Source organism: Lytechinus pictus, chromosome 7 (assembly GCF_037042905.1).
Source record: "Lytechinus pictus isolate F3 Inbred chromosome 7, Lp3.0, whole genome shotgun sequence".
NCBI lineage: Eukaryota > Metazoa > Echinodermata > Echinoidea > Temnopleuroida > Toxopneustidae > Lytechinus > Lytechinus pictus.
In genome coordinates this window covers 11,889,254-11,916,829 of record NC_087251.1, presented here as the reverse complement: position 1 = coordinate 11,916,829, position 27,576 = coordinate 11,889,254, and the positions used below count along the sequence as shown (strand labels likewise).

Genomic DNA, 27,576 nt, shown 5'->3' with positions numbered 1-27,576 from the left:
CTTGCAATCATTTGCAAATATACCAAAGTCCAAAATATTATGTTTAGCGATTGATTGTCAGATTCAAATTGATCTGTCTGCTTCTTCCAACAACCAGTATAAATTGAACTTGCCCTCTATCAAACATCAAAATTTAAAACTGGGGTCCGTTTCATAAAGCTGTTCGTAAGTTAAGAGCGACTTTAAGAACAACTGGTGATCCTTTCTTACGCGCTAAACCATCGCCAATGAACATTTTGGTATATACTCTACCACAAGAAATGATCACCAGTCGTTCTTAAAGTCGCTCTTAACTTACGAACAGCTTTATAAAACACACACCAGATATATGTAATCGATTGCAATTAAGTATTTTGCAACATCACCTGAACCACTATCCTAACCACTTACCCTTCATACCCCTGGCTACGGCTCTGGTGCGGTACATAAGGCACCTGATAGTGTGTTTGGTACTGCTGTCCGCTGTGTCGACTACCCCCGGTAGCATTTGAATACTGGGATCTTGAACCTGTGTTGCTAGGAGATGACTGCACATCATTTTTCCCATAGCTACGCTGTCTTCGATTAGGAGCTGTATTGAGGGTGATTACTGAATGACTTGACTATACATAATCTCAATCAATATATAATTATTGGTTTATGTGAAATTAGCTTTAATAATATTTCCTTCAGTGACAATTACTTCAATAACATTTGCTTCTCTCAATTTTGCTTCCTTTCTTCAGTAATATATATTTTTTTATTTTCAATAACATATGAAGAGGGCATCGGGTGCAAATACAGTGCAAATACAGTATTACATTTACTATTCTGTATCAGAAGATCTGTTATTCATTATTGATAGTAGAAATGTATAGTCCGGCAATTACTTTAGAGCAAAAATTCCATCAAAATTACATGTATCACAATTTTTTAAAACTAAGTCTTATATAATATCATTTATCAAGTAATGAACATTGATCTAAAAATCAAATTCATTATACACGAATAAATTTTGTACAAAAGTTGAATGATTTTAATATGTAAATCAAGGGTGACAAAATTCAGAATTGTAGGTACAGCCAGAAAAGAATTCTTATCTCATCTCTACTACATTCCCTAAAACATAAAATCTGTTCTGAAAATAGATATCACTGTGACATTTATCAGAACTTGTTACTATCATTCATACCTCTATGAGAATCTGAAGGTAACGTCACATCATCTCCTGGTGCGTACTGGACCTGTGTACTCCAGCCATGACGGTCTGATGACCCTCCTTGAAGCTGGACATTTGTAATCTTGACCGGTGCTGGGTGACCCTTGTAGGATGATATCCCAGGGAGAGTGGTCTCATTAGTATTCATACTTGATGGCTGTCAGAAAATTATCAAATTATCATAAGAATTTTTTAAACTTTTCAAGCTCACTTATGAATCTAGGACCAATTTCATAAAAAGTTACCACTGTGGCAACTTTGCCATTATGGCAACTACCATAGTAAACTTCATTGTGACTGGCTGCTGAGCCTTAATACCATGGTTGCTGCCATAATGGCAAATTTACAAGATTTGTTTGTCCTTTATAAAACGGGCCCTAGAACTTATTCAAAATAAATTAACAAAGGTGTGCTATTCATAACTTTGCAACCTTCACAGTTTTCTTTGGCCCATGGCAGAGAGAGTTGTATTCAAAAGCAATTATTTCTGCAACGGGCCCCTGAAATTACAACAGCAGGGCAAGAAACTGCAAATAGCTGGTATCTCATGAAGACAACTCTGAACCTATCAGTTGTAGGTGATGTCTTCACACCATCATGTACGGAATTTCAAGCCCTGATTGTTCTTGAAACAAGTGTATTTTCTAGTACTGGGGTTTTTAAACAATTCCAAGTGTATAATGGTTCATTCCCTAGCTGTGTTTTTCCTTTGATAAAATCCATATTTTTAATCAATTTAATCAATCAAACTGCAATCAAAATAATCATACACCTGCTTTCTTCAAATGAAGTCAGGTAAAACATCCAAACAAATCCTAAATGACGCTGTCACAAGTCTGTATATTTCACTTTCAAATATCACCAAACCAAACCAAACCAGAACTTCACAGAATATAACATACTGAAATCAAACTAAACAACATATTGTTACGAGACAGAGAACACTAGCAAACTTGAATGTGCACTCCAAAGATTCTTATGACATAAATTTAAGGACACACACAATAGAACTCTTTATGCTTGACTGTAAGCAAATTTAAGCTGAATTTATTAACCATATACGCTTCACTAGTATTCAGTGAATAATTCTGTAAATTACCACAATGAAACCACTCAAACCAAAAACCTACTCTCCGATACCACAACCTCACCCTTGTGTCAACAGACTCACCCTAAAAGGGCTTAAACATACTGCAGTTACCACCTAGAGGATTCATAATGGATGTAAAGAAAAAATGCTAAAGCAATTAAAGCACAGTGTTGCATGGGTGATGATGAAGCCAGGGAAACAGCTCTGGGTAGCATACAAACAGTCCAATACAATTTACCATGGCCCATAATTCCAAAAGCAAAAAAGGTGGTTTTCAAATTCATTTATAAACAAGAAATTTGCATTCTTAATCAATTGAAGTAAGGATGTTTATTTTTTTTACACAATTCAATTTTTTTTGGGGGGTGGGGGTGAGATTATAAATTAATTTTTGTGGTTCCTGACTTTAAACTCATAAATAAGTCAATGCTACATTTATGTATATATACATGAACCTCTTAAGTTAAATCACACAATGAATATCCACATTTAGGTATGAAGCAATACAGAGCTGCCAAGTAGTACGATTTTCCCTTATTTCATACGGAAATCAATTTAAAATACGGCAGTACGCTTTTTCATGATAAAATACGGGGGAAAAAAAATTAGAGAAGAAAAGGTATTGTTCGCCCCACTACGCATCCGGGAGCTTTCTACGCATCCGGGAGCTTTCGGGCGGAAACAATATGGCGGCCAGCCCGCGTCACTCGCAACGGACTTCGTATATCCATGTGTGTATGTTTTCTGCATGTGTGCGGTGCTTGTAGCATCAATTGTCTATGTGTGGGACCGAAGTAAATCGGTGCTCCAACTTGCCAATGTATATACACGTGTGTGTGTACGTGTGCATGGCCGGGACATCGACATCGTTGATTGAACGTGTGTCACATCGCATCACACGTTGCATCGTTTTCATCTGTGCAATGTGTCAGTGGTGTTTTGTGGTTTGATTTGAGATTTTATCATGGAAATCATCAAAATGTCTTCTAAATCAGCTCAACCACGCAAACAACATTTCAAGGAGGAATATTGCAAACGATGGAAGTGTATCATTGAGTCAAAGAGGGACCAGTTCAGTGCGAGATGCACACTTTGTGAATGTGATTTTTCCGTGAGCCATGGAGGAGCGAATGACATTCAAACACGCTTGAAATAAAAAAAGCACAAGTCACAGGAGGTAGTAGGGAGTTCTGGTTCTTCAAATATCGCAACCTTCTTTCAACCAAAGGACAGCAAAGTTATCCGAGCAGAAACATTAATGGCACAATTTTTGATTGAACACAATATCCCGTTCAGTGTCTCTGACCACTTTACTGACCTGGTCAAGAAGATGTTTCCAGACAGTGTAATTGCATCCAAATTTGCTTCACGCCGAACAAAAGCAACAGCAATAGGAAAAACACTTGGCCAAGATGCAAAAAGTGAGTACCAATCTAGTAATAGTGAGATCTGTTAGAACTTAGAAGTCTATCTCTAGGCACGCTAGGCTATATCAAATTATTTTTAACAAAATACGTGTCCTAAATAAAAATAAAATCATGAAAGTTAGCCTTTTTTTTTTTAAAGCATAAAATTAGGTTATGGGATATTATATTATTAGTAATATGTCACTTGTCACATTGATTTTTCATTAAAATTTTAAATTTATATCATTAAGTGTAGGATTAGGTGGCATGTCGGGTTCATGACCCATGTCACATTAATTTTCCTTTAAAATCTAAAATGTATATCAATGTACGTAGTAGGTGGCATGTCGGGTTCATGACCCATGTCATTAATTTTTCTTTAAACTTTAAAATTTATATCAAGTGTACATAGAAGGTGGCATGTCGGGTTCATGACCCATGTCACATTAAATTTTCATTATAAATTTAAAATTTATATCAAGTGTAGGAGTAGGTGGCATGTCGGGTTCATGATCCATGTCGCATTAATTTTTCACTGAAAATTTATATTGCAATTTTTATTGGGATGTTGGCTGGAAAATGGGACCACATTGAGTATTATTTTCATGTATATACTTTGCTGGCCCACAGACCTCTGATACTGGCATGATTTTTACATGTAATTGAACTGTATTTAAAATACCAAGTTATAATGAAACGGGCAGTTTGTTTCTTATTCTTCTTTCTCAGGTAAAATCATCCACAAGCTGCGGGATAAATCTTTCTCCTTGTCTACAGATGGAAGTAGCGACAGAGCGGCCGATGAGCAGTTGTATCCAGTAGTTGTTCGATTTTATGATGAAGTGAAGCGTGTCGTCAGTGCTCTGCTGCAAATTGCCACAACCAAAGATAATTCAACTGATAGAAACATCTTCCAACTGTTGAATGATGTACTCAAGCAGTGCTCCATCCCATGGAAAAATGCAATCTGTTTTGGTGCAGACAATGCTGCTGTCATGCTTGGAATCCATAATGGGGTTGCAGCATTTGTAAAGAAAGAGAATCCAAACATTTTCATTCTTGGATGCCCCTGCCACTTGCTTCATTTGGCTGCAGAAAAGGGAGCTGCTGAGTTGCCAGTCTCGCCTGCTGACACCCTAACAGCTATCTACTATTACCTGGAAAAGTCCAGTAAGAGGAGTAAGGAGTTCAAAGAAGTGCAGAAACTATGTTGCCTTGAAAATCATGCCATTTTAAAGCATGTGTGCACAAGATGGATGTCTCTGCAACAGTCCCTTGACAGGCTCTTGGAACAGTGGGTTGCACTCCTGGAATACTTCCGCCAAGAAGCACAAATTGGAAGTGCCAAGAAACAAACAGCAGGATCCTGTCCTTCCAAGAAGCAAAAACTTGGAGTAGGAAAATCGTCCGTGGCAGCGAAGAAGACACAGCCCAGATTGGTAAACTCACACCAAAGTTGAAAAGCAAAGTGCCAGCATCAGCAAGGAAGAGTGAATCACTGTCAGGTAGTACATCAAAAACCTCCCAGCTACCTCCTGGAACAAAATCAGCTGTGAAAAGAAAGACTTCAGATGAAAGTTGTAAAATGTCATCTGAAATTACTACTTCTAAAGCAGCCTCCATCTATGAAAAACTAGTGCAAGATAAGAACAAGTTATATTGTCTTTTTTTGCAGCACACAATTCCAGTGTTCAACAGTGTCAATTTACAACTTCAAGAAGAAGCTCCTAAAATACATGTGATGCTTGATATTCTTCAGGAATTGCTTCATCAACTTCAACTTAGATTTGTCAAGCCAGAGGTGATGATGGAAGGTAACATGCCAGACAAGTGTGACTTCAAATGTCGCAAAAATTAGCGGGAAGATGGAGACCTGATTGTGGGGACAAAAGTGAGAGAGTTTCTCACCAGTGGAAAACTCAGAGATGAGGAAAAAACAGAGTTTTATTCTTCAGTGAGGAAATACTTTGTTACCTCTTGTAACTATATTGTTACAAAGTTCCCTCTTTAAGATGATGTCCTGAAACATGCAAGGGTGGCTAACCCAGCAAATCGAGTACACATGACTTACTCTTCAGTTTGCTATTTTGTCAATAGGTTTCAGCTGGATAGCATTGACAAAGATGCTCTTGAGTTAGAATTTGCATCTTACCAAGTAGACACTTTAGATGGAGTAATCCTAGATGGGAGAGCAGATATTGTCTGGACTCAGATCTCCAACATGGAGAACAAATCAACTGGCAGCAAGAAGTATCTCAACTTGTCAAGAGTCATGCTAACAATACTCAGTCTTGCACATAGCAATGCCACTGATGAAAGGATCTTCTCACTGGTTAGGAAGATTGCAACAGAGTTCAGAGCCAGTTTAGCAACACCAACTATCTCTGAATTTCTGACTCAAAAGGTCTGGTGTCAGGCCATGGAAAAGGCTTGTCATGAAACGACCTTCTCTGATCAACTTCTTGAGAAATGTAAGAAAGCTACACATGCATACAATACAAGTCTATAAGATGCTGCTCACTTAAACAGCATATGATACATGTATGTGGAGCATAGATACTTTCAGGAGCTTGTAACTTTGGAAGCTACAGGTACATGTTATTTAGAGATCCATGTACATGTACTTATGAACCGAGTTGGAACTGAAATAAAGGACATTTGCAGAAAAGACTGAAGGAATAGCACCTCTTGAACTAAATATGGGACATGTGTATGTGGAACCTAGATACTTTCAATAGCTTTTGAAGCACTGCAGTATGTACATGTACATTAGAGACAGTTAAGAGTTAGAACTGAAATAAAGGACATTTGCAGAAAAGACTGAAGAATTGTCTAGTCAATAATGGTAAGTGAGTGTTCATTTAAAACTATATGTACTACTTCAAAGGTTTTTTTTAAGGGCAAATTAAATGCATTCACTTTGATGTGTTAAGCTCATTGTCGAGTGTTCAGTCTTCAACACAATTGTTTACGAATTACGTGTGGGGCGCAAATGTAAGAAGTGATCGAACTTTGCCATTATGCATGCATATTTATCTCACACGGTAAAAAAAAATGATTTTTTTTTTGTCAAAATACTGATTTTGGGGGATAAGAATACTGAAAATGCAAAATACAACTTGGCAGCTCTGGCAATATGAAAGCCCCCTGTAAATAAAGAGAGAGATAGCAAAAGTATATCCTAGTGCATGAAAGAAAATTCCTTTTGTTTCACTTGATCCATCAAATCGTTACCACAAACACAAATCTGAATGCCAGCTAGTACTATCAATGATTTTGAATCCTTGCTTATGAAGTAAGTGTTCTAATCAACAGATTTTATCTTCAGGAGTCTGTGTCCTCATTCATCTGAACCAAAGAAGTGATTTCAGAGTTTGAAGTATCAACATTTTTCACTCATACCTCAAAGATGAGCCTCTGTCCTTCTGTGTCCTCATTCATCTGAATATTACCATTATTTAGTAACTGTTGTTGATCAATATACATAATGCCACAAACTCGCAAGGAATCTGCTTGTCATTCTCTAGCTGCATCACAAAGCCATACATCTGTGTCTCATATTGTTGTCTTCAAAAATGAGTCATTTCTCAATGAAGTCTGTATTCAATGTCATAAGTCATACAATCTAACTCAGAGCTTGCTGCTCTGTAGCTTTGTATTGATTCATACTGAATTATGTATATTATTTCGCTCTGTGGCATGATATAATCATCACTGATTCCTCTTACTTGCCCTCAAAAGGGATTTGCATCCTTGGTGTGCAATCCTTTTTACACTTTCATACGCTGTATTTGATCTGAACTGGGGCCGTTTCATAAAGCTGTTCGTACATTAAGAGCGACTTTAAGAACGACTAGTGATCCTTTCTTGTGGTAAATGGTATATTCATTGGCGATGATTACGCAAGTAAGAAAGGTTCACCAGTCGCTCTTAACTTACGAACAGCTTTATGAAACACCCACCTATTCTTTCTCGATTTTACATAATGTATATGTTAACATAATCTTTGATGAACTCGCACACTTGGTAGCAATTTAATTTATAGTTAAGTCGTGCTATTTAAGCAGTCACATACACAATTGACTGTCTCTTGTAATTTGTTTTATTTGTTGTATTTTTTCTGATTGTCATTATACTTGTACATTTCTGATAACCGTGATTATTACCAATGCAGTAATTTTTAAGTAGATTACTATTCAAATATTTTGTCTCCTTGTGAAAAATGACCCTTGTGACTATAAATATTGTGTGAATAGGCCTCACCAGTCATTTTATTCTCCTTCAGAATTTAATCATCATAAACATACATATAACAATGGTACCAATCAATTTAAACAGAAATGTTGTTGCTTACATATCAATTGTAGAAGTATACCCAAAAACTTTGATAATATGACCATATTCCTAGATAGCTTATGCATACAGTATTCTGTTATTGGCTTAACAGAGACATAGTTAAAGCAGGATGTTACAATGTGTAGGCTAGAAGGATACATGTTCTTAGTCTTACTTATCCTTTTTCTTATTTTTTATTAATGATATATGTCATACTTCTAATATGCCCCAGTTAATTATTTTTACAGATGATACTTGTGTGTTTCAATCTTGTGAAAATTTAGATAGTTCTCTTCTGTAGTCGATTTCAATGTCAGCACTGCTGCCATATTGAATTGCATAATGCAGGCGAGATTGACGGAGGCGCTCCCCATTATGTTGTGTTTAATGCAATGTATTACGGTATTTTCTTCATGCATATTGTTAAGTTATATTTACATGTTTTTATTGTACATTTGTATATTTTTTATTGTGAATGAAACAAAATGTATTGAATGTTATTTAATTACCTGTTGTTCCATAAAGTATAATTCAGCTTTGGTTCTTTCTTCTTGTGTAACTGGTATACCATCTATACACAGGAGGTTTGGCTGACGATAGACAAGCATTGGTCGGTGCATCAATCGTCTTGATACCTGTTACAATAGTAATGAATTAAGATTTTGTTAATAACGAAACAATATAAATGTATAATATGAAATTGCAAATTCTTTACTTACCATTCCATAAACGTTTAAGGGGCATCTTTTCTTATGAAAAACATGGCTAAAATACCATTTTCATAGCAAAGGAATTTATTGATAAACTTAATTCAACCAGTTTCATGATCACAGTTTAAAGAAAAGAAAATAATTCTTTCTAGGCATTAGATTCTCAATAATTTTTGGTACATTATTACAATAATAATATTGACTGAGAGAAGATAATGAACATAATATATTTTAGTTTTGGTTTCTTACAGGATTGCTGATGACTGAGAGTTCAATTAGGTTTGGCAGACGATCCAACTTCTCAAGCTCTGACATGTCCTGTAGAATAAAAAAAAACATGAAATATTAAATAGATGTTACTTCTTAGTCTTGAGCCTGTTATTACATTTACAGTTCTAAATGCAAGAGAATACGCACAAGATCGGTTCAGCAACCAAACATTTTTGAGAGAATAATTAAAAACTTATTGCACAAAAATTACTTTTATGAAAAATCATCTCACATAACTAAATAGTTAATAAAATAAAATATTTCTGATTCTTTTGCAGAACAGTTAATGAAAAATTAAATCATTTCACTTAACATGGAAATGATAGTGCATCTGCATGCAAACTTGTTTATTAAGAAAATAGTAAATTTCACAGCTGGTAATGATGGTCTTGCCATATGGCTTAGGTGTATATTTCATTGTAATTTTTAATGAAGGAATTCTTGATTATGTAATTTTCATGATAGGAATTTGATATCCAGGGTTATTGTAAATTTCATCCTGTCATGTGACCTAGGTTCAATAACCCCATCATAGTTTGGATGTAGGTTTCATGCCCATGCCAGCAATGCAAAGGAGAACAATAGGTTTTGATTGGAAAAATAACAGAAATTGATGGGATGGCCATGATCAGTAAAGAAAAAGAAAAATTAGAGAGACAAAGCTAATGATGTAAGACAGACAGATATACAGAGAGGGAACAGGATTTGTTAAGATATAATGACCTTGCAGAGAAGATGGATGGTTCAGTAATATTTCTATCATGATGCTAACTGACAAATAAATATATGAATGACAGTAAGTAGAGATTTACACATGAATTTCTATGCAACAGGACTAAATTTGCATTTGCTCATTATCTGTTATGCATGACAATTCACTGATTATTTGGCTAAAATTCAAAACAGAGATGATAAATTTGATGATTACAATATCTATCTCTGATTTTTTCTTTCTGGGACACACTGTATAATTCTAAATAGCACTATTACAGGAGTAACCTACCTGGATCCTGTTACTCCCCACATAGAGCCTCTGAAGGTTCTCCAGGTACTGAAGATTGGATAGATCCCGGAGCCTGTTCTCCTCCAGGTGGAGCTCGACGAGGTTCCACTGGTTGATGAAGGATCCTTCCCCTACACTCTTGATCTTGTTACGATCCAAGACCAGCTCTCTGAGATCCTGGAGCCCGTCCATCCCCTCCACCTTGCTGATATCATTGCCCTGGAGAAAGAGAGCCTTGAGGGAGGGAAGCCGAGACATCTCCAGCTTGTTCAGGTCACTGATTCCATTATATCTGGACAGGCAAAAACAGCATATAAAGGGGGGAATATATAGATATCATTAGAATTGTACTGATTATCATTTAATCATGACATGAAGAAAATGTGGGAAACATATTTTGCTGTGTTCATTCATATTCAATACATATTTCATAATAGCACATCAAAGCTTGGTACAATTAAGTCTGCATAATTTGACCTTCCATGCAAAATCTTCTAAAAAAAGCATATTTCCTTGCGAGAAGTATTACTTACTACCTCTTTTAAGTCATATTTCTCCAAAGTTGCACAGATTTTTAATTTTTAAGAGATTAAACTTCAGAAATCTATTGACAAATGTAATTTCTTCACAAATATTTCTGAGAAGTCTACTTTAAGCTTGCAGTTTTCATTTTTATCAAGTAACTTGAGAATCATTTTGAATTGTTGGAATGCTTACCCTAGATGAAGCACTTCTAGATTGTCTAGGATGGGTGTCAGGGTTCCTGGTAGGAAGTGGTGATCTATGTGATCATCCTTGTCAACCTTGCTGCCTTTAGATGCCTTCGGTCTTTGAAGAATCGACTCGACATGATTGTGGTTTAGGCATAATACCTGAAAAAAAAAATTTACTTTATTGATGTCCACCTTGCTATTTGCTTTGAGGAATTACTTTCTCCTCAGAGTTTAAGTTTTCAGGACTTTGTATTCATCCAGCAATTATTATTGGAAGATTGGAATGGTTTTTGGCTACACAAAGAGTTGAAATTCTAATATGTAAAATGGCAAAATTTTCAGCTATAAAAATCAGACCAGTACACACTCCTCAATATTTGCATGGAAGATGCTTGAAACTGTGTGTGTGTGTGTGTGTGTGTGTTCCTAAAATGCATAACTTAACATGAAATTTCAGCCAATTTTACATATTCTCAAGGTTTTATGTTCAGATACAAATGAATTCAATAGCAACCGATTACATAAGAGTTATGAATATGCCTCTTTTTTAAATATGCAACTGGCAATAATCCACTGAATGAAATTGGGTGACAATTGCAATTTAATTTAACGCTATATAACAAAACTTCATAGCTAGGTTTGAAGTATACTTTACCCTCAGATTAACAAGATAGATGAGACCACTAAAAGATGTCAGATTGTTGTGCTCCAAGTTCACACTGCAAGAAAAAAGGAAACAGTGGAATTTGTCAGTTTCATCTTTCATCTTTTTAGTATAATTAGCATTATTTTATTTTAATAGTAACCAGTTGTGCTTAACACAAAATATTTACCTGCGTAGATTAATGAAGTGCTCTCCCGATCCCAGATCAACCTGTCTGATCCCACACTGAGGGAAATCAAGCTCTCTGATCTCATGAAAGTTAGAATGTCCAAGCTTCTCTGCCACAAAGTCTTGATTCAGCCTCCCTCCAAAGGTATCCCTAGCCGTACCTCCTTCTGTAGATTCCTATAAAGGGATTAAAAAAAAAACAATGCATGAGATCTAGTTCCCGAATGAAGCATAAGACATGTATGAACTTTTGAGAAACTATGTAATAGAAAAGGCAGCAAGATTGGGCTAGATTATATTTTGTGTAATTTGTTTTCTAAGTTGATATTTGTACGCAGTGCTACAGGTGGGGGGTGATATGCTTCCGAGCAACAGCTATTTATTATACTTTTATCACCCCTGACCAGCATGTAGCACTGCTCCATTCTGTATTGTTTGTTTTTACCATGTATAATGTCATCTATGTTTGTATCATGATTTGGTCAAATAAATAATAATAATAATAATAAGAGGACTTGTGATCTGGAAACACAGGTTCATAATCGATTATTGCATTAGTGCCTTTTGGTCATGCAATCAAAATATGTATCATTAGGTTGCTAAGAGAGTCCCATAGTCTGAAGTCACTTTCTGATTGTTTTCCAACAAGTACTTATGCTAGTATGTACAGTCACAACCAACCAATCATCATTCCTTTTCAAACCCTTGATATAGAACAAATTACCTTCAATAATCAACCCAAATAGTGGTTTAGAATTTCAGCAATATTACAAGGGCAATTTTTTTTAATGGACGAAAAATCATTTTTTTAAAGGATGATAGAGACCCTGCATACATCTTTACCAATAATTACCAATTATTCTTATATCTACGCTATCTATGACAGTGTATGCCAACTCAGGCTTGGAATTCCACAACTGTATCCTAAAAATTTCAATCACTTACCACTGCAGAACCATCAAGGGCCTTGAGAGACTTGAGATGATAAACCACAAAGAGACGATAGTTGTCTGATTCCTTGGCTACAGGATTCCCACACATATCAAGGATTACAAAGTTTGGCAAGGGCTGTTTTAATGACAGGAAGGATGAATATTTACAGTTTTTTTCGTATTTCTGGATATATACAGTAATTCAGTTGAGTTTGGAGTTGTTCTTATTTATGTTTTTAACTTTAGTACCCCATGCAATCAAAGAAACAATCACTGCTGAGATATCTTAACTTTGGATCTAAATTTGTTTGTAAAATATGTTTCATAATCTATCTCGTGAGATCCTGTCCAAGTAAATGGAGGTTCTTACATCATGTCAACAGGAAGACTTTCCTAATGGATACAGTGTTATGGAAACTATGTTTTTGTTTTTTTCACTATAGTGAACATTTAATGCTATCATGAGAAACACACAATTGACCTGTGCCACAGATGGCATGCAATTTAAACCCTTCAAGTATTCTTTTTAACAAGACAAATGTTATTCTCCGCCCAGGTTAATTGAATGGTTACCTCGGCAGCAATGAAAAACCAACAAACATTCTTTTGGGTGCCACAACAGCTGATTAAATATTATTTGATCAAATGAAATAACTCACTTACCTTGAGATGAAAGACCTCTCTAATGTTGCGTATGTTGTTATTGCCAACATAGAGCTCCAGCAGGGAAGTGACCTTGTCAAGCCCTGCCAGGGTTGAGATGCGATTGTCCTCTACAGAGAGACATTGTAGATGATCCAGTTTGTCCAATCCTGCATTTTCCAAGGTACTCAGGTTGTTGGTGCCCAGGTTCAGGGTGTGCAGCTTACTTAAGTGGTAGATACCTTGATAAAGGAAATCAGCATCAAATATAACTTTTGTTCCACCCAAGGGCAGATAATCTCCAATAAACTAAAAGAAATAGAAAATTTCAGTAATTCTTAATACAGATAGATGGTAAATTGCATTTCTAACTACAGTAGAGTAGAAGAATTATCTAAATTGTCCATCATTTCAAAAATTTAACTGTTCATAATCATCCTTTATCAAATGGAAAGGGATATGACTGAGAATTACACCAAGGCTACAGAATGCATCCTCTTTAATATTCTCACCTTCTATTCTGTAGATACAGTTATCTTCCAATGAAAGTTCTTCAATCTGTACACAGTTATCTAAACCTTCTATCTTAGTCAGATCATTGTCATTGAAGGATGCCCATCGAAGGTTGACCAGCCTCTCCAGATTGGACAACTTACTAATGTGTTGGCTATCTAAATTCAGCGTAGTCACCTGGAAATTTAATGAATTGAAATAAAACATCATATTAATTTGAAGATTAAAAAGATTAAATAGTAATTGATAGAAAATCCAAACTCTTGGCAATAATACTTAGGGATTCCATACAATATACCACTACAATAACTAATAGTTCGATTTGGGGATACATGTATGAGAAGTGGACCCCACATGATGGTATAGGGAAGTGGTCCTAACTGCCCTTTGGATGCTTTAAAGTGCAGTAGTCAGGTAAAAGACTATCAACAATATTTAAAGGACAAGTCCACCCCCCCCCCAAACGAGTTGATTTGAATAAAAAGAGAAAAATCCAACAAGCATAACACTGAAAATTTCATCAAAATCGGATGTAAAATAAGAAAGTTATGACATTTTAAAGTTTTGTTTAATTTCCCAAAACAGTTATATGCACATCCTGGTAGGTATGCAAATGAGAACAATGACATCGTCCACTCACTATTTCTTTTGTATTTTATTATATGAAATATGGAATATTCTATTTTTCTCCTCTTTGCCAAGTGAAACAACAAATAATTCCTCCCTGGACATGTGGAATGAGCATTGTTTAGTACTATATGATTCAGTCAAGTTTGGTCCTTATTGTCAAATCTATAAAAAATGAAATATTGTACAATTCAAACAATAAAAAACAAAAGAAATAGTGAGTGAGGGACATCATCGACTGTCTCATTTGAGTTGTGCATATCACTGTTTTGTGAAAAATAAGCAAAACTTTAAAATGACATAAATTTCTTATTCTACATCCGATTTTGATGAAATTTTCAGCGTTTTGCTAGTTTGATTTTTCTCTATTTATTTAAATCAACGTTTTTCTGGGGTGGACTTGACCTTTAAGGCCTGTGCATTCTATATCACGGTAAGGTATCTGCTGACTATCAAAGACAGGAATCATGGAAATGAGCTTACCTTAGTGTACCATTCACTGTCACTCTCACTCTGTCTATCAGGTTTGTTCCTACTGACATTGGTGAGGAGCTGTGCGCAGGACACCAGACTCAGACTGCGTGGTCTACACTCATCTGTCCTGGTGTGTGCCAGCAAGGACACTTGAGATATCCTAGATCCTGCTGCCATGCGGAGAGCAGCGGTAGCCTCTGCCTCGGTCACTGCCTGACCGTTGAGGGTGGTCAGGGATTTGAGCCTGCCAATGGTCCTCAGTCGTAGACCTTCAGGCTAAGGAGTTTGGAGGAGTAACAATCAAGATAAAATCTGAGATTCTCTTTAACAAGTGAAGCGCCTCTGGCAGTCTCGCTGGCATTATGCAATTCAATATAGCAGCAGCGCTGACTTTGAAAAGAACTACAAAATAATTATTTACAAAAAACACTGCCCATATAATGATATAATACTACATTCGTTGACCCTAAATGACATTCAAGCTTAAGACTTTTGCAAGATGATCAGTGATACTTGATTACCCCTATGTCCACATTTCACGAACTATATCCTTTAACTTTCAAAGTTATGATGGAAATTCAACAATTACCCCCAACATGGCCAAAGTTCATTGACCCTAAATAGCCTTTGACTTTGGTCATGTGACCTGAAACTCGGGCAGGGTGTTCCGTAATACGTGATTGTTATGATGTCATTTCAAAAACTTAACATTAGGTTAAGATTTCATTGTTGACGTTGCCGCTGCCACCGCCGTCGGAAAAGCGGCACCTATACTCTCGCTCTGCTGTGCAGGTGAGACAAAAATTACATACAAGTTTAATTCGAAAAGTAATTTGTACTTAAAAGAAAATTGATAAATAGCCAACATGCAGAACATGGCAATTTTCAACCTTTGGTATAAAAGGTTGAAGTAAGAATTGCTGATTGGTTCAACATATAAAAGTCATGTCTATTTGAACAGAAAAAAAACAAAAAAACTGCTAAACGAATTGTCCTGACTTTCCATCTAATGGTATCAAAACTAAAGTCTGTACCATCTGCCCTTTTAGTGAATTAAATGTTACCTCAAGTACATTAACTAATTAAGAATCTATTGAATAACATGTATTTTTTAATCATTCCATAACTATTTCAAAAAGAGATGAAACCATTGTAAAAAAAGTGATTTCAAAGATCTACACCAAAAACTAATTTAAAGACTATATAATAAAAGATTGATATTAAAGTTCAGTTTTCAGTAGTAATGTATTTACTTTAAAATACACACAAAAATCATCAATAGTCAGTAAATTAAATCTTGGCATATATACAATCATGTACATACCTTCTGCCAGTTGTTATGTCTTAGTTCTAAACATGTGAGATTAGGTGAGTGCTTCCTAAGAATAGACAGATCATCTCTTGTGTTGGTCATCTCATTCCAGCTAAGGTCTAGTATCTTCAGCTTACCAAGAGCCTGCAAACAAACACACATAAATGCCTATTAAGGTATGGTGCCACAAAACTTGCTCCCCAGGGAGTGGAGAGAGTACATACATCACACGCAGACAAAGCAATGCTGATGACTAGGGTAATAATAATGTACAGTGCTTAAAAAAGAGGGTTTTAAACTGTATTAGGTGTTACAATAAGCAGAAATATTATCGAATTAGAATGGACAGGTCCTACCTATCTAGTGTTGGGTTTCTTGTTGTTGATTTTTTTTTAAGGGGTGGGGAGTGGGAGGGAATTAAACAAATTTGAGCCTTACATTTCTCCTTATAGTTTTTAGAGAGAAACATATTTCATTTTTTGTAGAAATATAACTTCAGATATGGAATACAGATCACACAGAGCAGAGATCATCTACAAAGTTTAGGCAATGAGAAATATGTTTCACTCCTATAAAGCAATTCAATATCAATGAATATCTGACCTATATTTTCTTGGTTGGCTACATCAAGATTACCTCAGAATCAAAAGTTTGACCTATCACTATCCATGAGGCAAAACACTCGTTGAAGAAGGCAAGCCCCCGTTTCGAACCATGAAAAACCTAAGTCACCCAGGCCAATTATTCAAGTATCTAAACATGTGTTTCTTGAACTCGATGGGTCCAAAAAGAACTAAACCGCAATTACATACGCAGCGTGACGATTCTGCAAACCCTACGGCTTGCCAGCACATGCAATCATTTTTATTCTCCTTAATAGATTTTATTTCTGGGCCGATTTTCTTCGTTCAAAATTGAAAACAAAATGAATTAACGTTGGATTTTTTAATACAATATGCCTTTGAAAACTTGATCAAATATCAAATACACTAATTTCATTCAGAAAGGCCTACTACAGGCAGAGCTGCTCATATATAATATCAGAGCTGCTGTTTATGGTCTAACCCTCAGGCCAGCGTGCGGAGGTGAAATGATACATAAGAGGGATTATTGGGCGATTCAGGGTTGATAGCGCTTGATAATGAAATATCTTAAATTCTCTAAACGAGGTTTTTGTTAATGGGGTATAAAATTTGCAGTTCAGGGCCTGAACTGCGGTCGTCTCCCCAACGAGGGTTTGACGTAATGTCAGCTTCACCAACAGTAAGTAATTGCTTACTGATAATATGTATCTTACCTTCATTCCATCTAGTGTATAGATCTTATTGAAGCTTGCATCAAGATACTCAAGGTTTGCCTTTCCGGTTGAAAAAGAGAAAACAAGCATAGTCACAAATATCAACTTCAATGAATAGAAGAGAATAAAATGGCATCTTACTTTCATAATATTTCACTTCTTGTATGAACAAAGTTTGCCCTTTACCATGAGTCAAAAAGTACTTTTTATTTTGTTTTGGGTATGATAATTAGCATTAAGCAATTTAAGAATATGTCACCTATCAAACTTATAAATGGGATATGCTGCAGTAGCAACTCCCCATCCACAATGAAGGTATATTTCAAGAACTGTCAAAATTTACCATTGAATGACTATTGAGAAGAATTTAACTTTCCATGACTATCCAAAAGAATTGACTTTGCCAGACCATACCATGAATCTTCAGTATTTTTCATGAGTTAAAAGAAACCTGCAATTCATTTCATGAAGAACTTTGCCCATCCCCCCCCCAAAAAAAAAAAATACTACTTATGATAAAAATTATTAATAATGATAACAACAACAGCAATAATAATAATAATTGATCTATATAGAAATCATACTTTGTCATCCAAAACTCACCATATGAGCAACATCTTCTAATCTACTGAGTTCATTGAAACTAACAACCAAACGTTGAAGAGCTGTCATGGCACTGAGATGTTTGAGCTTTGTTAGTCCATTACCATGGAGATTAAGGACTGTAATGGATGACAGGGAGGATGCTTTGGTGGCTTTCAGGAGCAGCTCTTCAGTCAGCATAGAAAGCCTACAGAGAATAAAATGGAATTTTAATGAACTATCTCAGTGCTCACTTTGATCATGATGTAACAGTAATTATAGTGAAGAAATTTATCTCATTTCAACTCAACCAAGTCAATCAAATTCAGTTCCATTTAAGTTGAAGAAATTCAATTCAATTCAATTAATTTCACTTGATTGCTATTCAAATAAATTCAATTCATATTTTTGAATCCTATACAAAATATAGATACAGTGACATCAGAATAATTTTGTTCTGGCTGTTCTTGCTCAATTCAATTTCAGTATACATTTATAAAAGTCATCATGATTAAACACACCATACAGAAGAATATGAATAACAAAGTAGATGTGCATGATTCAAATAGAAAGCCATACAATTGAACAGAAGAAGCAGAAACAGATAAAGGAAGATGTAACAGGCTTACACTTTGTGTTTTAATAATCAAACTGTGATTTCTTAATTTCAACTCAAATATATAAAATTAACTCAATAGTACATCATACTATCAATTCAAAGGAATCAATAAATGCACACTAGTAAATTAAACCTATTTAAGTTGGCATCGGTATGAGTCAATAATATGACTTTTGGTTCGATAACCTTTGAAAATTAATCCAATAAGTCAAGACTATGAAACAAGAGATTCAATTGGTTGAATTTTAAATTCACAGTACAATAAGCCATCTGACTAGACTGTTGATTGGTTGACAGGCTTACCGTGGCCTAGGCTGAGAGACTGGTTCCATGAGTAAGAGATCATCATCAGCTTGAGGGTCTACATTGAATGCAGCAGGTCTCTTAGCTTTCTCGCCTTGCTTTATATCCATCACATTCATAAATGGACTAGGTGATGGAAGCTGTAAGTAATAGAAACACAACTTCAATAGAATCTCTACATTCATTTCTTAATCATTAATAACATCAATTGTGTATTAATGATGTTATAATTGAAACAAGTGGAATGCCTCTCGCGGTCTCACCTGCATCACGCTATTCAATATAGCAGCAGTGCTGACTTTGAAAACTGCTATAAAATAATTATTCACAAAAAATACCATTCATATAATGATACAATACTACGTTCATTGACATTTGACCTTGATCATGTGACCTAATACTTGTCGGTGATACTTGATTACCCCTATATCCACATTTTAAACACTATATCTATAAACTTTGAAAGTTATGACAGTATTCTAATAATTACCTCTAAAATGGCCAAAGTTCATTTACCTTAAATGACCTTTGACCTTGGTCATGTGACCTGAAACTCGGACGGGATGTTCAAAGATACTTGATTACATGGCCAAAGTTCATTGACCTTTGACCTTGGTCATGTGACCTGAAATGCGCACAGGATGTTCAGTGATACTTGACTACTCTTATGTCCAAGTTTCATGAATCAGATCCATAAACATTCAAAGTTATGATGGTAATTCAACAGATACCCCCAATTTGGCAGAAGTTCATTGACCCTAAGTGACATTTGACCTTGGTCATGTGACATGAAACTTAAGCAGGAGGTTCGGTAATACTTGATTAACTTTATGTCCAAGTTTCATGAACTAGGTCTATATACTTTCTAAGTTATGCTGTCATTTCAAAAACTTAACCTTCGGTTAAGATTTGGTGTTGACGCCGCCACCGTCACCGTCGGAAAAGCGGCGCCTATAGTCTCACTCTGCTATGCAGGTGAGACAAAAAATAATGGAACATTGATGAGTTGTAAAACATTTTTAATCATGGAAAGTTCTCATTGGAAAAGAAAGTTATAATGACATTTCAAAAACTTAACCTTAGGTTAAGATTTTGATGTTGATTCCCCCAACATGGTCTAAGTTCATTGACCCTAAATGACCTTTTACCTTGGTCATGTGACCTGAAACTCAGGCAGGATATTTAGTAATACGTGATTAACCTTAGGGCCAAGTTTCATGAACTAGGTCTATATACTTTCTAAGTTATGCTGTCATTTCAAAAACTTAACCTTCGGTTAAGATTTGGTGTTGACGCCGCCACCGTCACCGTCGGAAAAGCGGCGCCTATAGTCTCACTCTGCTATGCAGGTGAGACAAAAAATAATGGAACATTGATGAGTTGTAAAACATTTTTAATCATGGAAAGTTCTCATTGGAAAAGAAAATACTTGCAAGACTTAATTTTTATATGAAACAGATTTCTCTTATAACCATACCTGTGACAAACTACTGTACAATATTCAATGAGAAACGATTTCCATTAAAGATAAAGTACTTGCATTACATAGATTGGTTTTCATACAAAGAATACATGATTAACAGTTAAATTGTCTTCACACATGTTCTCACTTGTAAAATATTGAAATCAATGACATAACTGGTGTGAAAGCAATCGAATTCATAAAATGATGTTCACACACACTCACGCTCAGAAAAGAGATAAGACGAGATCATGACTGGAAAAAAAATCATTTACACAGGCAGGAGAACCATTCAAACAAAATTCACACATACATAATACTAACCTTGTAACATACTAAAAATCAATGACATACTCTGGAAGGATGAGTTTATTGTTGAAGACAAACCATTCACACTGCATAGAGGAGCATTCACACCAAGATAAACACAGTTCACACATACTTACTCTTGTTACATACTCAAAGTCAATGACAAACTCTGGCAGGATAAGCTCATTGTTGAAGACAAACCATTTACCCTGCCTCGAGGAACATTCACACAAAAATAAATACAGTTCACACATACTCAACCTTGTTACATACTCAAAATCAATGACATACTCTGGCAGGACAAGCTCATTGTTGAAGACAAACCATTCACACTGCCTCAAGGAGCATTCACACAAAGAGAAACAAAATTCATGCATACATAATACTCAACCTTGTAACATACTCAAAATCAATGACAAACTCTGGCAGGACAAGTTCATTGTTGAAGACAAACTATTCACACTGTCTAAAGGAGCATTCACACAGAGATAAACACAGTTCACACATACTCACCCTTGTTACATACTCAAAATCAATGACATACTCTGGCAGGACAAGCTCATTGTTGAAGACAAACCATTCACACTGTCTAGAGGAGCATTCACACAGAGATTCCTCCTGTACACCACCAGAAAAACACTTTGGTCTGAATACTGAATCACAGTTGGGGTAGAACTTCTGGTGGATGCTACAAAAAAATAACAATCAATGAAACATACTTTGACAATTGTTAAAATACTAACCTACTTGATGGGTATGTTATCTAAAGGGGCTTTCACAATTGCTTGTGCGACTGTCTGCGATCACTTGGTCACAATATATGTTGCACAGAATTGCAATGGTTGTAAGCAGTCGCACCGCCAATTGTGAAAGGGGCTTTAAATATACAGTAGTATAACAGATCAATTGAATTTAAAGTCTCTCAGTTCCTTGTATCTTAAAGGCAAATTCCATGGACTTTGTTGTTCCAAAATTCATCATGATATTCTGTTTTTCTCAGTGACATGTACATAACAATTTTGAAAAGCAAAATCTGCATATGATACTAGCTTGATCAAGACAGGTTACACATTGCACAAAGGTTTCATTTAGATTTTCTATCTGTATGAAATTTAAGTCATTTCTTTTCAGGCAAAATGTTTTTTAATCTCTTTGAAATTTGATGTGAATTGGGTATTGTCCTAGATTTCTAATTTGATGAACAATATGATAATCTAGATCAAAATAATATACATCAGAACAATCAAAGGCATTATCATTATTCATTATTGATTAATGCGTCATCTTATTTTATTTTATTTAATTCAATTTCACAATAGTCAATAAGTAAAGCAGACAAGTTGGCTAATACATACCCTGTAGTGACATCCAGGGCAGGCAAGCTTTTCCCTAGGTACACCTTACATACCACTAGCTGACCATGTCTGAAAGGGCAAGGGTCATGGGACGTAGGGTCAGTCCTAGACTTGGAGGTGAGGTACTGGATGCGAGGCTTTTCACATAGGCTGAGACTGTTTGATAATGGCACAGCTCCATCTCGTCCCAATTGCTATTAAGAAATAAGCATGTTTAGTTGAATAAAAGACAAAGATTTAAACAGGATATTGGGAGGGGGGATATCAAGCTAGTTTGATTTGCAACCTGGGGCCCGTTGCATAAAAGTTACTATAATAATAGGCATTTATATAGCGCCATCTATCTAGAAATATTCTATTCCAAGGCGCGATGTTATTATTATTATTACCCCGGCTTTAGCCTGAGCTGCCTTTCAGCGCTCATGCATTCAAGGAATTATTCCTGCGGGGTACCCATTCACCTCACCTGGGTTGAGTGCAGCACAATGTGGATAAATTTCTTGCTGAAGGAAATTACGCCATGGCTGGGAATCGAACCCACGACCCTCTGTTTCAAAGTCAGAAGACTAATCCACTGGGCCACAACGCTCTACTATTATGGTTACTTTGCCATCCAACGGTAACTACCATGGCAACAAAGCTTAACAGCCAATTAAATTCAAGGATTCCAAGAAAGATTTACTATAATAGTAACTTTTATGCAACAGGCCCCTGTTCACCCAGTCACTCACATGACAGCAATTATGCCTATGAAAAGCATACATGTTTTTGTCCTGTGGAATCTCCCAACTGTGAACTTGGTGGACAGTAGCAGCAGGTGACACATTATATACATTTGGCATAGAGCAGATAAATCAATAGGAAAATAATTTGAGGTAATTTCTTCTTAGAAAATGTATAGCCATGCAAGCTCATATAACCTCAGTTAATTTTTATTTAAGGTTCATAAACTTCCCTTACAACTTTGAAAGATAAATGAAATTGCATCAGTCAATAGTTCTTAATCTAAAACTCTCAATGGCATTTTCATTTTCCACCTTTTCTATTACATACAGGAACTGCAAAGTGCCCTTTCAGTGAAGTTATAATTGCAGCTGCAAAAATTCTGGTCCTATGAATATGCAGGGGTGGCACAAGTTTTTTTTTAAATAAGAAAGAGAAAGCTTAGGCTTGTGAGTTAAGAGAGGCAAAGATTATTAGGGATACCCCCCCCCCTTTCTCTCCTCCTCCAAAGTGCTGATGCCACTTTAGTACCTAACAGACTCCTCACCCTATATGTTTCTTGATCCATTGGACCATCCTCAAGAACCTTCATGGGTTGGTTCTCACCCCCCGGTAGTTCAGGATCCCAGACAAAGAACAGGTACTCCTGCAGCTTCTTCATACTCTGTGGCCTAATGACAACAACAAAAGATTCATTTCTTACAAAATAACACAGAAGCAATACTTACATAATTTGCACAGACTTTTATATAAAAAATGTAAATGTTGGACAACTTAACTCCCTGAAGAACAATTTTTAGATGACAAGTTTGAAATCACAAGGCTTAAATGAATGCAATCTAGACTGTGCTTCCAACCAGCGAAAAAAATACACGGGGGGCGCTGAGTGATATCGCTCCCGTAAGCTTTGAAATCGTGCTCGCAAACCCATTAGAGAGAGCGATCGGGGGAAAAAAATCGCTCCTTAAAAAAAAACTGGCTCGTACGTCCGCTGTCTTCCCTTGTGCAGCGTACATAGAGGTGGATACGACCGCGCGTGTCGTATTGCACATAGCGCAATACAATGCAATCGCCGTCCTCTAACGTCAGCTTCATGTACGGCGCCATATTGGCAGTTCGGGACCTGCACGCTCTGCTGCTGCTGCTGCTGCTGCTGCTGCGAACCGGCTTTAGCTCGAACGCCATTTATCCTTAGTCCCAAAGTAATTACTGTTGGTAAGAACCCTGTCCAATCTTTGCAAAAGTTTCGATGAATTACCAGTGGATATTTTTCCGTTATTCGAATATCGATTTTCATAGTCCTGGAATTGCATTGCTATTTTTATTTTAATCACAATGTCAGTACAAACTCGGGTCCTTTTTTGTTTACCCTCGTTGTTTGTGTAGGCCCACATATAGCGATACGTGTAGTGAAATAGACACCGCGTGCGCGTGTATGTGTGTAGCTGCATAGGCGAATGCATTTGAGTTGCACATCGCATCGGTCACCGGATATTTCTCGGAGTTGGTTCGTGATTTCTGAATTGTTTGCTTGAACAATTCTGTGAAAAACTGTCAGCTAGACGAACACATAAGTTCAGGTAGGAATATGAGGAACAATTTCCCTGTTAATTGGGACTGTACTATAATTAGTATAGATGTAGACTAGACACTTTTAATAGTAAAAGAAATAGTACAGATGGCACATTAAACAAATGGCATTATGGCAGGCAATCTTTACTTTTGTTGGTTAAAGAAATAGTACGGAGGGCAAGTTAAAACACAACAAACAATACTTCAGATTCAACATGTGTAAAATGATTTTTTTTATTTTAAAAATGGCTCTAGCAAATTCAAAAATGGCTCTCGGAATTTGAAAAACGTCTCCCATGAATTTGTGACCAGTTAGAAAATGGCTCCTGCAAAAAATAAAGTATTTTTTCCCCTGCTTCCAACACTAACATCAACACCAAACTTGAAACTCAGATGCAATGTCAAAGCAAAGTCAAATCTAAATTGTGCTTCTAAAATCAACACCAATACCATCAAGAACCTGAAACTAAGATGTAAAACAATTTGAATTGTGCTTCCAACACCAACATCAACATCAACACTAAATGAAACTCAGATTAGGTGTTGGAGCTACACAAGTCAATTCCAATTGTGCTTCCAACACCCAAATTCAACACAAACACTAAATGAAACTAGGAGCTAAGAAAGACAATCCATACTGTGTTTCCAACACCAAACTTTAATCTTAGATTAGGTGTTGGAGCAAGGGAAGACAATCCATACTGTCTTTCCAACACAGCACCAACATTAAATTTGAAATCATCAATGATTCTTACCTTGCTAGAGTAGGTGTGTCGTCTTCCTCTGAGAAGGTAGCTAGACAGGTATCAAACCTGTACCTCAGCATGCGATTATGAACCCTAGTTATCCTATGTATCTTCAATCCTGTGATCCCATGGGCTTGGTAATCAGAAGCACAGAACCGTGATAGGATCAGGTCATGGCATGATGTGAACCTGTATACAACAAAGGTCATTTGAAAATTCAGCCCATGTAGCAAGACAGTTCTCAAATGAATATCCTTTACATCATTGCATATTTTGTGACATAGGTTTTGCAACATTTAATAATAAGTTTCATCAAACAAGGTTCTGTGTAGAAAAGTGACCAGACTACTGTGAATAACTCACTTGTATGTTTCCATTGGGGCAGTCTATGTAGACAGGTTTCTATCCCATTCTCTGACTATCTTTCTCTTGGCCAATCAGATGGTATCACTCCATCAGCTTATAACTGCAACTGAGTTTATGACTTTTATGAATCTGGGTAGTCTTTCTAGACAGGTTGTTATCCTACATCAAATAATCTTGTATTTTTTTTATATTTGCACTGAAATCAAATTACCTGGAAATCAATAATCTGCATAATGATTGCAATACACAGTTGACTTGCCAATTTCTGTCAGTGGTAAAATTGTTTTAAACTTTACAAAAAAACTTTATGGAATTTCCCTCACGGCATTGTGCTCCCTTGAGCAGCCTTTCACTAAAGGTTTGTACAGGAGTGTATCCCTTGAAATGCACATTTTGTGGTAAACACCATGTATGTAATGGAATGTTAAAGGGTTGCTGGGGACGTTTCATTATATTGTAAATACAATTTATGGCTTTCAACCAAATAAATAAGATTATATTGATCAATCTATCATGTATGTAGTCCTGAAAAGGACCATTTGTTTATCTTTCTTAATTGTTTGATAGCTCTTAAAAGAACTGTTATCGACGTTTTGACCAGCGTGTTCTAATCGTCATCAGGAATGATGATCCATTTGAATACTTGGGTATATAGGCAGGTTGGTAATGAAGAAAGAAATTAAGGTTGAACCAAGGTAATTATGATCTATTATCGCTCAGTGCCTGTAGACTTCTTATAAAGAATGCAAAGCAGTATTTAAGCTTTTTATTATTCTCTAGAATTCTTACCAGATATCTGACGTACTACCATCTTCAAACCTGACGTTACCCCCAGTCTCAAGCTCCGTGACCAGTCTCTGGGTTGCTCCAGCCGTTGCATGCTTCACCTTCAAGATGGCTTCATTGTGATACTTTTCAACACTGTCATCATCCACCAAAAAAAGTGATGTAAAAAGAATTACTCAAATATATCACAATTAGAAGTTAATCTACCTTAATAGGCTAATTAAAATTGAAGCTAGTTAACAGACCTTCGCCCTTTGCCCCCTTTTAAATTTTTATATACATACTCTACAGCCTGCAAAATAAACTCTTACCTACTGTAGTCATGTTTGTGCTGTTTTGCTTATTTATAATTAGTGATTGATAATGTCCCATACCATTCTATCATGTCTCTTCAATAAATGTTTTTGAGGGATTTAACTAAATTGAAACAAAATTTCACTTACTCTTCAAAGAGCAGACAGCATTTCTCATATCTTTTCCGCATTAGGGCTAGTTTGGCTTTCCTTATGGTCTCTAGACTACTGCTATCTTCCTGTATATCACTCTCTGTACCGCTCCCGACATCATCTTCTACCGGTCTGCTCACAATCCTTCCCCCACTAGCCTTGCTTTCTAGCTCTCTCTCAAGCTGGTGCAGAAATCAAGTACATTGCAAGAAAAATCAAATAAAGCATGCAGTGTCTGAAAATACAGTTTGGATGTTGCAGCCTATTGTAGTGGTTGAGTTTGATATTTTTTTATCCTTTAGTTGTTAAAAGAATAAAGTTCAATTACCCTATATCTGCCATCGGTTTTTCATAAATTAACTCTCTGTCTCAACCCCAGTCCACAACAAAAACAAACAATGACTAAAAGATTTTGAGGAAATGAGACTGCAGATCAAACTATCATTAGAGACCCTGTGACACAAAACTTTGCAATTGATCATAGGTCTATTTTTATTAAGATCTTAGCATTGATTATAATTAGCACTCAATGATAAAAATCAATTGTTTGATCAATCATTAATCTTTGTGTTAGATACCCTACATAGGCTGGTCAAAACGTTCCAAAAACCATTCTGATTACCACAAATAGTTTCACTTGGTATTTTACTACTGATAATAATTTCTCTCAACTCTTCTTAGCAGTTAACATGAAAGAGAAATCCCAGCTCCATAGGATTTACACCTATCTCTTAGTGGGACATATTTCTCATGAATTATGTAATCTGTTTAGTTGATTTCTTTGTAAGACAAACCCGTATTTACCTATTTTACTTGGTCACAAAGACCAAATAGGTAATATGAGCCTGTATTACCTGTTTGGTGTGTGACTATTGTTTTAATTTTGTTTTCATTGTTACGTGCATGCCTAGTGCTGATTTCAACCACGTAATATGAGCCCGTCTTACATGCGT

The 27,576-nt window shown here is 36.1% G+C and overlaps 1 protein-coding gene across 8 annotated transcripts in view; it reads right to left on the bottom strand.

Moving 5' to 3' along the window:
• Positions 1-27,576, bottom strand: part of LOC129264955 (leucine-rich repeat-containing protein 9-like) — a 43,768-nt gene that overhangs the window by 3,842 nt on the left and 12,350 nt on the right. For 4 of the 8 annotated variants that reach the window (XM_054902923.2, XM_054902924.2, XM_054902925.2 and 1 more), the window contains 23 exons: positions 26,621-26,805; positions 26,181-26,312; positions 25,035-25,214; positions 23,255-23,378; positions 21,985-22,178; positions 21,143-21,317; positions 18,859-18,998; positions 17,958-18,144; positions 17,355-17,414; positions 16,070-16,201; positions 14,755-15,021; positions 13,644-13,821; positions 13,153-13,373; positions 12,503-12,625; positions 11,559-11,734; positions 11,381-11,444; positions 10,730-10,884; positions 10,013-10,304; positions 8,989-9,057; positions 8,539-8,664; positions 2,370-2,402; positions 1,172-1,355; positions 391-571 (listed from right to left, as the gene is read on the bottom strand). In XM_054902923.2, the coding sequence (XP_054758898.2) occupies positions 391-571; positions 1,172-1,355; positions 2,370-2,402; positions 8,539-8,664; positions 8,989-9,057; positions 10,013-10,304; positions 10,730-10,884; positions 11,381-11,444; positions 11,559-11,734; positions 12,503-12,625; positions 13,153-13,373; positions 13,644-13,821; positions 14,755-15,021; positions 16,070-16,201; positions 17,355-17,414; positions 17,958-18,144; positions 18,859-18,998; positions 21,143-21,317; positions 21,985-22,178; positions 23,255-23,378; positions 25,035-25,214; positions 26,181-26,312; positions 26,621-26,805 (3,578 nt within the window). The remainder of the gene's footprint in view (positions 1-390; positions 572-1,171; positions 1,356-2,369; positions 2,403-8,538; positions 8,665-8,988; positions 9,058-10,012; positions 10,305-10,729; positions 10,885-11,380; positions 11,445-11,558; positions 11,735-12,502; positions 12,626-13,152; positions 13,374-13,643; positions 13,822-14,754; positions 15,022-16,069; positions 16,202-17,354; positions 17,415-17,957; positions 18,145-18,858; positions 18,999-21,142; positions 21,318-21,984; positions 22,179-23,254; positions 23,379-25,034; positions 25,215-26,180; positions 26,313-26,620; positions 26,806-27,576) is intronic. The other 4 variants (XM_054902927.2, XM_064101940.1, XM_064101939.1 and 1 more) reach the window with 1 other exon arrangement.